The sequence below is a fragment of the Archocentrus centrarchus genome, chromosome 1 (genome assembly GCF_007364275.1).
Source record: "Archocentrus centrarchus isolate MPI-CPG fArcCen1 chromosome 1, fArcCen1, whole genome shotgun sequence".
Taxonomy (NCBI): Eukaryota; Metazoa; Chordata; class Actinopteri; order Cichliformes; family Cichlidae; genus Archocentrus; species Archocentrus centrarchus.
In genome coordinates this window covers 29218032-29230443 of record NC_044346.1, presented here as the reverse complement: position 1 = coordinate 29230443, position 12412 = coordinate 29218032, and the positions used below count along the sequence as shown (strand labels likewise).

Below are 12412 nucleotides of genomic sequence, written 5' to 3'. Positions count from 1 at the left end.
TACAGTATCACAGTTTATGAAACTGCTTGCAAAATTACATAAAGATGAAGCAATTAATGCCCAATTCAAAGCTCCATATTCACATAAATTTCAAAATCATGTAGTCACAATTTGGTTTCAGTATATGATTTTTTTTTTTTCATATAATGTCCTTAATTTATGTAAATGTGTCTCAGAAATAAGTTTCTTTCATGCCCCTTGCCATCATTTTTATCCTGTATTTGAATGTTTTACAGATCAAATATTTAAATTTATGAGAGCATCAATTGTTAGCAACTCCTAAAAGGACATTGTAACTTCTAGCTGACCGTCAACCACAAGTTGCCATCGAGAGCATCTGCCATGTTAAGGCTTAGCAAAATGTAACAGTGCACCCACAGGAAAGGAGAGAATGATGACACTTTGATAGCCGGGTGATCAGCAGACAAGGATTTTGTAAATTTTGTTGAAAAACAGCTGTGCATGGCCTGATTCTAACATGTGTGTGTTACCACTAATCTCCCCACACCCCATCCCACTCCCTCTGGACCCTTGATCCCAAATCCATCCAACCTCTCATCCCACTCACCCCTGCTGTCTTCCCTCTATTTCCACCCCCTACACCCTGCTGCAATTCTCTCATCCAACCATCACAACACCCACCTGGGCCCCTCCCCACCCTCCCTGCAGATGGCGAGCACGAGCTAACCTCTGACGATGGCTCCACTCTCTCTCAGTCTCTGTCTGTCACCCAGTCTCCGCAAAGCACTCCAGCTAAAGAAGGTATCGCTCACTCAGAGATGGATTTCTTTCAGAATGAGCTTCATTGTCTTGCTGTTTGCCTTTAATGTCAGACGTGTGAGCACGAGGATGTAAATTTAACAGAAATAGACTAAATGCTTATTATGCATTGCTTAAACTAGTTTATGCTGTATTAACAATTCTTTCATTAAAAACGTGATCATCTAAATCAGTGAAACTACAACAGTGTGCCCCATCACCATATTTAATACCTCTTTGGCTTCTTTTTACAATACTTATCTGCACTGGGTTATGAAAATGTATCCTTACCTTCAAGCTATGAATTCATATTTAATGCACTTATTATTATTTTACCATCCAGGGGGGTGTTTCCATTTCAGAGCAATGTGAGAAACCATTTTTAAAGACTTTTTTTAAAGTCCTGCAACCTTGTGGTGCATTCAGAGTTGCCAGAGAGTAATTTTGGCAAGAAATGCCATAGATTTTGGCATAACTAATGCAAATAGGCAATGTTTGCTTGTTGTTGACTTGCTTTGATCTTAAAGGTATAATTAGCCAATCTGTGTGCAGATCCAGGGCATGAAAGGAGGTTTAAAAAAGCTGAGTCTGAAACATTTTTACACTAACAAAAGCAAAATTAATAGTTTGTGGTTTTACACTGAGATACATAGTGAAACTGTTTCATGATCACAATTTTTGTTTTTATCTACCCAGCTCTGCTCTCTTTTTGCTGAGATAAACTAAACCTCTCCTGTTAGAATCCCAATACTTCCATCTGTCCATCCATTTTCTGCCACTTATCTGGGTGTGGTACAAGGGGGCAGCAGTCTAAGCAGTGCTGTCCATACCTCCCTCTCCCCAGACAATGCCTCCAGCTCTTCTGGGGGGATACAATGTGTTCACACTGAGCGACGTAATCTGTCTAGCATGTCCCAGATCTGCCCTGAGGTCTCCTCCCAGTTGGACGTGCCTGAAACACCTTGCCTCGTAGGCATCCTAGTCAGATACCCACGCCACCTCGACTGGTTCCTTTTGATGTAGAGGAGCAGCAGCTGTCCTCTGAGCTGCTCACCCCTATCTCTCGAGATCCTTTGAAGAAAGCTCATTTCCCCCGCTTATATATTCTTTTGGTCACTACTTACAACTTGTGGCCGTAGGTGAGGGTAGGAACATAGATCAGCCAGTAAATTGAGAGCTTCGTCACTTCCTAATGACAGATGTAAGACCAGTGTTGATTTGCTTACCTAGCTTCTTGCACATTGAATATTTTTCTCAAAGCGTTGGGTTTTGGAGCAACCTTAGATGCATCATTATAAAGACTTATCAAGCATAAATCTTCATTCGGTGTTAAACATCACAACTCTGATGGATCGGTGATGTTAAGTGCCATGTCACATGATTTTTCGCCTCTTGCTGGCATTTTGAATGCACACTATTTCATCCGTTAACACGCAAGTCTGACATTTGAAGCCATTTGGTTTACCGCCAAGAAATGCCAGGATCATAGAGGTCTCTCTACAAGTTGTAAATAATGGCACTATGGGATTGGCTTCCTGTCCACATCCTTCCAGCACAAACACGTAAAGCCACACAATAACAATTAACCTACGACAGTGCGTCGGCTCAGGGGACCTATATTTTCCTACGCCGTCACCATGAAGTCAGCCATTTATTGTGTTGAAACCAGGTTGATAGACGTACAGCTGGCTTTTTTTTTTTTTTTTTTAAATACAAGCTTATGGTTTTTGTTCTATGATGAAAATAACTTGAGAGGACATGTTTAGTGTGCAACATGACACCAGTGCCCTGGATTGCCTAACCTGCATTTGCAGCGCGGAGAAAGGGGATGTGACACTACCCAGGCTGTTATGTGAACACTGATTAAGGCAGTGTGCGTAGTGTGCTGTTCAAAGCTCCTGTTTTGTTGGGTTGAAAGGAGGCCAGACTCTCTGGGCTATCAGGTCACTGGGGTTTTTACGCAGGGATATTATGAAATATGTAGAGCACGGGGACTCTTGAGTGTGCATGTTCATTTTGATACAGTTAAATAGAAATGGTGATTAGTACATCCAACAGCAGAGAGGTCAGTGTGAGACACAATAACATGAATAAGATATAGACATATAAGATATAAGACATAGTCCATCTGAGAAAATATTCTAGCAAAACATACCACTTTTTTTCAAAGTTTTATGTTGCTTTAATCAGCCATTCTTGCACCTCAGGTGAGAGTAGATTATTTCACTAATGATGCTCCACCAATAGAAAGAATCCAAGAAGTACTGTGATTATACATCAGTTGTGGGAGAATTTGTCATATCGTGCAGATGTTGTGCCCCTTAATTTCCCCTATAACTTGTCTTTCACTGATTCCCCTTCCTTCAGAGAACCACACGGGCCTGATGAACGGCAAAAATGACCACGGCGACGTGGACGAGGAGCTGTCAAAGCGTGTCAGCCAGCTGACTACCAGTGTGGAGAGCGTGGAGATCACTGTGCGCTCCGGCGAGAAAATCGAAGAGGCCCTCTCCCCCGAGAGCTCTCCCTCCAAGTCGCCCAACACCAAGAAGAAGAAGAAGTTCCGCACCCCATCCTTCCTGAAGAAAAACAAGAAGAAAGAGAAGACGGAGGCCTGAGAGCAAGCGGGCAGCAGGGGCGAGGCAGGCGGGAAGACCATCTGCGTAGAGAAAGAATGAGGGGCAAGCAACCCCCCCTTTTTTGTTTAATAATGTCTGTGTTTTTATTTTGTTTTAAAAATGTCCTTTTATGTTTTTAATTTTATTATTTTTTTAACAAAAGGTTTTATGTGCAAAAGGCAGAGGAAACGAATTAACAAAAAAAAAAAAAAAAATCCGTTTGTAACAAAAAAAGAAAAGGTTTGTCCTTCTGCAGAAGGACAAGACAGTTTGAAAGATCGGGGCGGGGAAATAAAACAAATTAAAACTGCAACAGATGTGGGGTGACCAAGGAAGGTGGTGGTGTGTCTGCACACCTGACCTCCTATGCAGTACTTTAACAGGGCTCCATTTGAGGCTGTTTAGATCCTGAGTTACTGGCTCCTCCTGTGATTATTCCTGGGCTGAAAATGGAACTTGAAACCACATTTATGTTTTTTTTCTGGTTTAAAATCCAATTTTATGAAAAAAAAAAAAGAATTGGATTATAGACTGAGTGTTGTAAAACTGCACAAGTTCAAAACAAACCTTTTTTTTAAGAGCTCTCGACCCTTTTTCCTTCTCTTTCGCTGTTTTTTTTTTTTTTTTTTAACATCCTGCTCACCTGACTCTGCATAGGGAATTGAGAGGCCACATAAAATTTGAAGTCACACTGGAAAACTGGTCTCTCAAAAAAGAAAAAGAAAAAAAAAAAGCAGCCACAGGGTTTGTGTTGATTTATTTACTGTGAGAGAGGTTCTCGTATGCTCTTCAAGCTACTGTAGGCACAGGCTTCTGACAAAAACTTTCTCTTCCACTGGTTGTGGTTGAACTACAGATGAGTTTAAGGGTTAGTAGAGTAGAGACAGTGAGGATGAAGGCTGGCAGTCAATCACAACTTTTATCTGAGAATATTTATGTAGCATTTTTCATCTTGTCCTTTTCATCTCAGTGTTTTTTGTTTTTTTTTGCCAAACTAAGTGGGAGAATAGTAGGGGGGGGCATTTTAAGCAAGCATCTCTGTTTATTTTGAGTTTGTCATCTCATTTTTACTGAATGCAAATTTGGTATTAGTCAACTCTGTTTCGTACTCATTTCTAAGCTTTTACAGAGAATGCAGATGTTATGCATGTTTCCTCTTTTTTGCGAGAACTGAATTTATTTGGCTATGTTCTGTAGTGATGCCTGATTTTCTTTTTTTCAAATTATATTCTAATCTTCAGAGTACGCAAAGTTACTATATAACACAGATATATAAAAACTGGATATGTTGGCTATAGATATTTTTTTTTTAGCTATATATTTTTTATTTCATGGTGCAGCACTTTTCTTGTGGTATATAACACATTCTAGTTGCAAGTGGTCTCACCAGTGAAGGGGATTGTGAAGTATTTGATAAAGTTGTGCAAGTAGCAAGCGAGGCATGGTGTCAGGGAATGGTCAGGACCCAGAAAGTGAGCTGAATGAAGACAGAATAATCTTTCATTGGTGTCACACATGAGAAAAGATTACTGCTCTCAACCAGTGTTTCTGAAGAAATGCTATGTCCAACTATCAGCGGTCGCCAGCTGAACAGAGAATCATGGGTCATGGAGAGCAGAGCGGTGACGTCTTTTGTTTGGTGTGTTTGTGCGTGTGTGTGTTTTAATCCATATTGTAATTTCTTTTTCTTCCATTATTTTAATAAGACAAGGGTTGTGATTCTTATCTGCCTGCTCAGGCATCATAGACCCTAACAAGACCTCTGTTAAATCACCCCAGTGACTGCATTGACACCCCTCAGGCGCCCGAAAACTCACCCCCCCCCACCCCCACTGGCTACATTCACAGTAGCTATGTCTCCTTGCTTAATTTGCTGTTTTATTTCCTCCAAGAACTGGAACATCATAAGGAGGTCATATGGACATTCTATTTTATTTTTATGATCCTTTTCCAAGCCCGGTCATTATTTCGGCTTCTAAAGCCTTCCTTCCTGTAATTTCTCTTGTAAACACGATCCCGTTGTAACTGGCGGATGACCCATAGTTGAACTCAGCAAAGCCAAAGTGTGATGGGTTGCCGCATATTCCCCCCACCCTTGCAGTTTAAGCAGATGTACCAATATCCCAGCTAGCAATGTGAAGTATTGGATTTGGAGGGAGTGCGGGAGGGTTTTAGGGGCATCTTTAGCTGTGTTAAACGATAGCTTTTGGCTCCGGGCGAAGAGCTGAGGTCACACAACTGAAAGATGGAGAAGAGAGGTGTGAGTTTGGAAATGCAAGTGCTTACGTGTGTGTAGTAGACAGGAGCAGGGGAAAAGGACAACCTGATACTAACACACCATGTTTTTATCGCTCAGATTGTTTCTTTTTTTTTCTTTGATACATCGCTCCTCCTGGAAATGTCTTTTTTTTTTTTCCATCCTCCATTTGTATTGCAGTACGCTTTATTTTTCTTCTAGTTTGCAGAGAGCACTAGGCTTTTTTCTTTTTCTTTTTATTAACCATTTTATGAGCATAATTGATCCCAGATGAACTGAATGTACATTGCATCCTTTTTATTTTCTCATCTCTTTCCGACTGTTTGCACCTTGCTTTACTAATGTCTCCACCTCTTTTTTTTTTCTGTTAAAAAAACAAAAACAAAAAAACAAGTTTTGCTTTGGCATGCCAGAATGAGCCAAGCTACTTTGTGACCTGTGAAAATCCTATATAAATGGTTATCTAATGGAGTTGCTTTTAGATGTATTGCTAATCTGTGTAAATTCACAAATAAAACTGTATTTTAAGAAATCAATGCTCATTTTTTTCATCTTTGTGCTTCATAGTCCATGCCATTCAACTTAAGTTCAACATAAATCATACACTTTCATTTTACTTTACCATTTTCATGAACTGAGTAGTTATATGATAAGCTTAATGCAGCATTTTCATGAGGTTTCAGTATTGCAGAACAGCCTCGTGCGGAGGGGCCTGTGCTGCCATACAGGACTCTGTGTTGAGTGAGCATGAAAGAAAAAAAACTGGTGCCTTTGTTATCTTTATTCACTGGGTGAGCATGAGAATGTATATAGTCTGTGTGTGAATAGTTCAAACACAAAAATATGGCACTGATTAAATGCACTTGCAATGTGATAATCATTGACAGACCCAGGAAATCCACAAGGACAGAAATCATGTGGAGAGTGAGCACATATGCATTGAGTCATGATCCTATGGCAATATGAACAGGCATATTGTAAGGATTGGATGTAAGAGAGTCTTTCCATTCAAGGTGGAGGATGCTACAAATTGCCAGAAATGACCTGTTTGTTTTGACATGGCATATGTTGTTGTAGTGTGCTAATAATAATAATCCTTTTCATTTTTTTTTACACGTGAAGTCTTATTACAGTGGATTTTTTTAAGCCTGTTGTTCCCAACCTAAGGGCCAGGAAATCTATTTTTTCTTTAGGTTTTTGACAACATTTCACCTCTCATCCACGAGGCTTCTTTAGGTCCAAAACCAACAGGTGAAGAGTCCCAGGTATTTAAATCATGGTGGGGGTTTTCCCCTTTGGAGGTGGTCATTGACCCATTGTTGATCATGTGCATCATCACATGAGCCAAGGTGTTACCTGCAATTAAAGGCAATACTGTTGGAGAGTTTAACGCAGCCCTAGCCCATTTTTTTCCTCAATATACAAACTTGTGGTCTTCAGTCCCAACCCTACAGCACTGAATGCAAGATGTGGTCCTTTGGCACAGAGCCTTCAGTGCTGCTGCTTCCACTCTGTAGATCCACAGTGCCTCCTCTCTGGGCATTCTCAAAAAGCAGTTGAAATGTCACCATTCACTGAAGCCTTTGGCTCTTTGGCTTTTTGTGTGTGTGTGTGTGTGTGTGTGTGTGTGTGTGTGTGTGTGTGTGTGTGTGTGTGTGTGTAAACCAACCTTGGGTCCTTGAAAGGTGCTATATAAATCAAAGTTATTATTATTATTATACAAAAACCAGTTTAAACCTGCATTCTTTCCAGTGGCCAGCAGTGGGTGAGCACTTGCCCTTACAGCACAGTGCTCATATTGTAAATAATTTTCAGAATAACATAGACAGTGAAGTAGGGTATTATTTAGGGTGGGCCTACATTGGGATTGACAAGTCCTGAGACTCAGTGAAACTGGTCATGATGTGTGGTTTCAGAAACACCAAACCAGAGCGGAGTGGGTGATGTCATGTGGCTACATCCATCTTTTATATACAGGCTGTAGCTGTTTTCACACCTGAGCTCATTTGGGGAGATTTTTCCTTCATGTATCACACAGCATGAGATAATTTGTGTCAGCTGCATTATCATTACTGGACATACTCAGTGTTCTTTAGGTGATGGCATTATCTGCAGATGGGGGGGGGGGCAAATGTAAAGTCTCCAAATAAATTTCCTTAGCTATTCTTATAATGGTGCAATTTTGGATTTGTACTGAGGAACTTGGATGTTAAAAGATCATTTAATGTCTGACTGTGCCTGTTTCTGACATGTGTTGTCATATGCACCTCCTTTGAATGATAACATTTCAGAGCTGCACTGATTTTTTTTGAAAATTAATCTTTTCCGACTGTTTTTCACTAGTTCTGCATTTGGCTAGGGTCAGTATCACTACTGGTAGCATGAGACGATGCCTGGACCCTACAGAGGTTGCACAGGTAGTCCAACTCCTCCAGGATGGCACATCAATATGTGCCATTGCCAGAAGGTTTCCTGTGTCTCCCAGCACAGTCTCAAGAGCATGGAGGAGATTCCAGGAGACAGGCAGTTACTCTAAGAGAGCTGGACAGGGCTGTAGAAGGTCCTTAAACCCATCAGCAGGACCAGTGTCAGCTCCTTTCAGTCAGAATCAGAAACACACTTCGTCCTCTAGTGGGCCCTGCGGTTACTGTCTGGCACTGTGGACCCCAATTGATATTTGCCAATCAGATTGGCAGATCCACCACTGGCACCTTGTGCTTTTCACAGATATGAGCAGGTTCACCCTGAGCACATATGACAGACGTGAAAGGGTCTGGAGAAGCCCTGGAGAACGTTATGCTGACTGTAACATGGTCTGGAGAGGTATATCCATGGAGGTATGCGCAGACTTTTACAGGCTATGCACTGGCACCCTGACTGTCATTAGGTACCATGATGACATCCTTGGACCCATTGTCAGACCCTGTGCTGGTGCAGTGGGTCCTGGGTTCCTCCTAGTGCACAACAGTGTCTGGCCTCATGTGGCGAGAATATGCAGGCAGTTCCTGGAAGATAAAAGAAATGATACTATTGATTAACCCCAACACTCACCTGACCTATATCCAATAGGACACCTCTGGGACATTATGTTTCAGTCCAGCTGATGCCGCCAGGTAGCACCTCAGACTGTCCAGGACCTCAGTGATGCCCTCGTCCAGGTCTGGGGGGGAAATCCCCCAGGATATCATCCATCGTCTCATTAGCAGCATGCCCCGACATTGTCAGTCAAGCATACAGGCAAGTAGGGGCTGTCCAAACTACTGAGTACTATTTTGAGGTGCTGCAATAAAATGTGGTATCCTCTTGTTCCAAACACATTACCCATTCCATATCAGTACAGATATCCAGTATGATTTTTTCCCCATTGAGAGCTGATGTGTTTTCAAAGTTTTCCTTTAATGTTTTTGAGCAATGTATAAAATCTCACCCATAACTCCACAGTGCAGTGGTCTACACATTTGCTAAACAAGCGATAGGTTGCTGGTTCAGTTCCAACTGGAAACAAATCCCCTTTGAGATTGCATCAGGAAGGTCATCTGGTGCAAAACTCTACCAATTCAACCTGCTGTGGTGACCCCTTGTGACAAGGGAGCACTTGAAAGTAGAATCTATATATGAGGTCTCACTCAGGTCCCATATCCTGTAAACTGACTTAAATATGTTAAAAATTGTTTCTTTTTGAAAAGTAAAAAAGGTTGGGAACCACTGCTTTAAAAATTCTTCTGTGTTCTAGTACTTCAAGTGTATGTATCTAGGTATGAGTGTTTCTTTTGTTTAGGTTTATTTGTTGTGTCCACAGATCCTCATTTTACTGTCAGAAAGTCTGCTTGACACTTAAAGCCCAACTGGACTTTTCAGCGACAAAAAGCCTTTAACGTTGGAGCGAATCAGTCACTAAACAGCACGGACTGTCAAAGCCTCTGGGAAGGTGTGTGCACATGAGCAGCCACTGTGCCTTGACAGCATTTATATCTCAAGATGCAAACCAAAATATGCAAAACTAGCATCATGATAGTGTGTGCTAACTTCCCCCAAGGATGTCTCTCACAGGTTTTTAAAAACCTGCCAACTGACTGAATATTAACATCTTTGTGTAATTGCAGCAGAACTTTTTCCACTTCTTTTTCACTTTTTTTTTTTTTTTTTTTTTTTTGCTGCAACCTCAAATGGAGGGGAACTTTATCATTTTGATGCTAAGCTGCTATAGATTTTGGTGGGGATGTCCATTGTGGGCTGCCCATCACTAATTATGATGTCTCTTTAGAAATGTAAACAACAATTTTTCTTTCAGCACTTTGCCGGGTTTGTATCAGCAACTTGAACCTCTCTGGGGAAAACAGTACTTAAATATACAATTGTGATCTGGGCTGGATTACAATTGTATATTTGAGCTAGTTAACCAGATAGTTCAGTTTGGCACTTTAATGAATGTTTGAATGTTTCAAAAGAAAATCAGTTTAATATCATTTCAGTGATGGGGGGACTTTTGGGGGTTAACCTCAAAATTAAAACTCATCGTGAACTGAATCTTTGTATCCAGAGAGGCCCAAAAAGACACCAGTAAAGGAGTGGCTTGGTGGATGAAGAGAATGAGATGAGTGAAACCGGATGGACCATATTTTCTATTATCTCACTTTCTTTGTCATTATCTGGTTTCATTTATATTCTACATATTGCTGGCTTCCATAAACAGCATGGGAACCACTGTAACCCTGTCTTGGTGTCAGTATACAGCACTTTATCTGGCAACGTTCCTGTTGTAAACAATAAATCTGTACGAGCGATCGCGTGACAGTGTGCATTTTGTGTGTCTCATGGCAGAGATGACAACATCGACTCTCTCCGGAGTGATTCACTGTGATAAATTCTCTTGTAGAAGACGTCAAGTGCTGATTCTGAGGTAATTTGACGTCTCTTTGTTTATTCTTTAGTTCTCTACAGCCAGTATAAGTGATGAACCCGCTGATTTTTTTTTTTCCTATAAAACTTTCATCTCATTTTTCTCATTATAATACGTAGAACATGTATGCTTATTTTACTAATATAGAGAGTTTACTTCCTGGATTTCATGGCATAGTGCCGTTTCTAACAGCACAGCATTATAAATTAAGTGTAAGAAAAAGAAACTAGAGCACTGATTACAGTAATGTAGAAAATTGACTGGGTCTATGTCTATGAGACACTGTATTGACACAGCATGAGGACGAGATGAGAGGATAGGATAGGAGGTGTTCAACAGTTTATTTTTTCTTGAAAAAATTTCCAGAGTATTCCCACTCACACAGCTGAGCTTAAAGCCAAAATGAAAACAATCAATAAACATGACTCCTCTAATAAATCAAATAAAGGCCCTAAAAAAGCCCTATCAGCAAATGAACAAGATAACATACACGTCAACATGCTGCAGCAAACAAAGGAGATGGACTGAATACGTCTGATCCAGGCCTTCGGTTCAGTTCATGTGTGGCCTGAATGAGATGAGGCTCATTCCCCCTGCTGTAGTTTCAATAATTAAGATTTTTAATTTATTTTAAAATAATCAGTAATACTTTTAAGTTTTAGGGTTTTTTTTTTAATGTTCTGCAAACCAGCATGGACACACGCACACACACACTCATACATTATACACAGACCGATCCTACTGCATCATGTTCAACACAGTTAAAGAGGTGAAGAGGGCTTCTCCTCTCCTCTCCAGACTGCATCCTGCTGTGAGTGTCAAAACAATGAGCCTGCTTGCATCCAGATGGATGCTCTGCTAGGGGAGTGTGGTAACCATGATATGCCTTTTTTGGGAGGGCAGCCTCCATACACACACACACACACACACACACACACACACACACACACACACACACACACACACACACACAGACACAGGCATCCACCCCACCCCAGTATACCAGCTAGACACCCTACCCCTTAAAGCTTCACAGTGACCACAGACTTTAGTGGTACGCAGATGCCAGTGGGATGATAAATAGGGACTGATAAACAACATAAGGGGTCAGTTAGGGTTGAGTGCAAATGCACACCCCTTGGGACCACCCACCCACAGAAACACATGCAGACTCATATAGTTTCTGCAGGCCGGCGTTACATTTTCTCATGCAAGATATGTGTAAGAAAATATGTTGACCTTAACTTGCTGAAAAATGAGAATAACATCATCATTCTTTATTCTGCAGCCTTTTCTTGATATAAACTCTTTCTATGCTGGAAAATGATGATGTCTCTTTAGCAGGGGAGCTCAACTCTGAATTAGGGGACATGTTTATTTGGGAATAGTTTTGTTGGTTTTCACACCGTGAGTAAGAGGAAAAGACTGAGCCACTCTAATGTCTCTCTGTTCAGTATAACTTTAGGATCATATCTGCTTGTGGTCACCATAGATGGGTAGCTAGTCTGACTAATTTCAAGTCTACTTGAAAAATGCATAATGGTATTTGGTGCCCTTTTAGTGTCTGTGCAGGTGAAGTCTGCTCTGTCACATTAAATGTCAGTGTCATATTTTGGAGTCCATGCGCATGCAGGGGTCCACTTGGGTGAAAGTGACATAAATGCTGTCGTCAGTGGATGAACTTGAATCTGTTGTTATATTATACGTGCATCCTCCAAGCAGATATATGAAGAATAAGAAGAACAGGAGGTGCAGCTGTCCCCATCCTGGTCCTCGAGTAAATCTGGGCCAATTCCAATCCGGCCCCTGCCCCCTCTGTTTTTGCTTATGAAGGCCACATGAGTTCTTCTGAAACAGTTTTACACACTTATCCAGTGT

General features: G+C 41.1%; 1 protein-coding gene across 6 annotated transcripts in view; it reads left to right on the top strand.

The window, feature by feature from the left end:
- The window catches only part of add3a (adducin 3 (gamma) a), a 104806-nt gene extending 98640 nt beyond the window's left edge, over nt 1-6166 (top strand). For 4 of the 6 annotated variants that reach the window (XM_030743607.1, XM_030743615.1, XM_030743598.1 and 1 more), the window contains 2 exons: nt 670-762; nt 3127-6166. In XM_030743607.1, the coding sequence (XP_030599467.1) occupies nt 670-762; nt 3127-3377 (344 nt within the window). In that variant the 3' untranslated portion in view covers nt 3378-6166. The remainder of the gene's footprint in view (nt 1-669; nt 763-3126) is intronic. The other 2 variants (XM_030743631.1, XM_030743623.1) reach the window with 2 other exon arrangements.
- Nucleotides 6167-12412: the final 6246 nt, after the last annotated feature.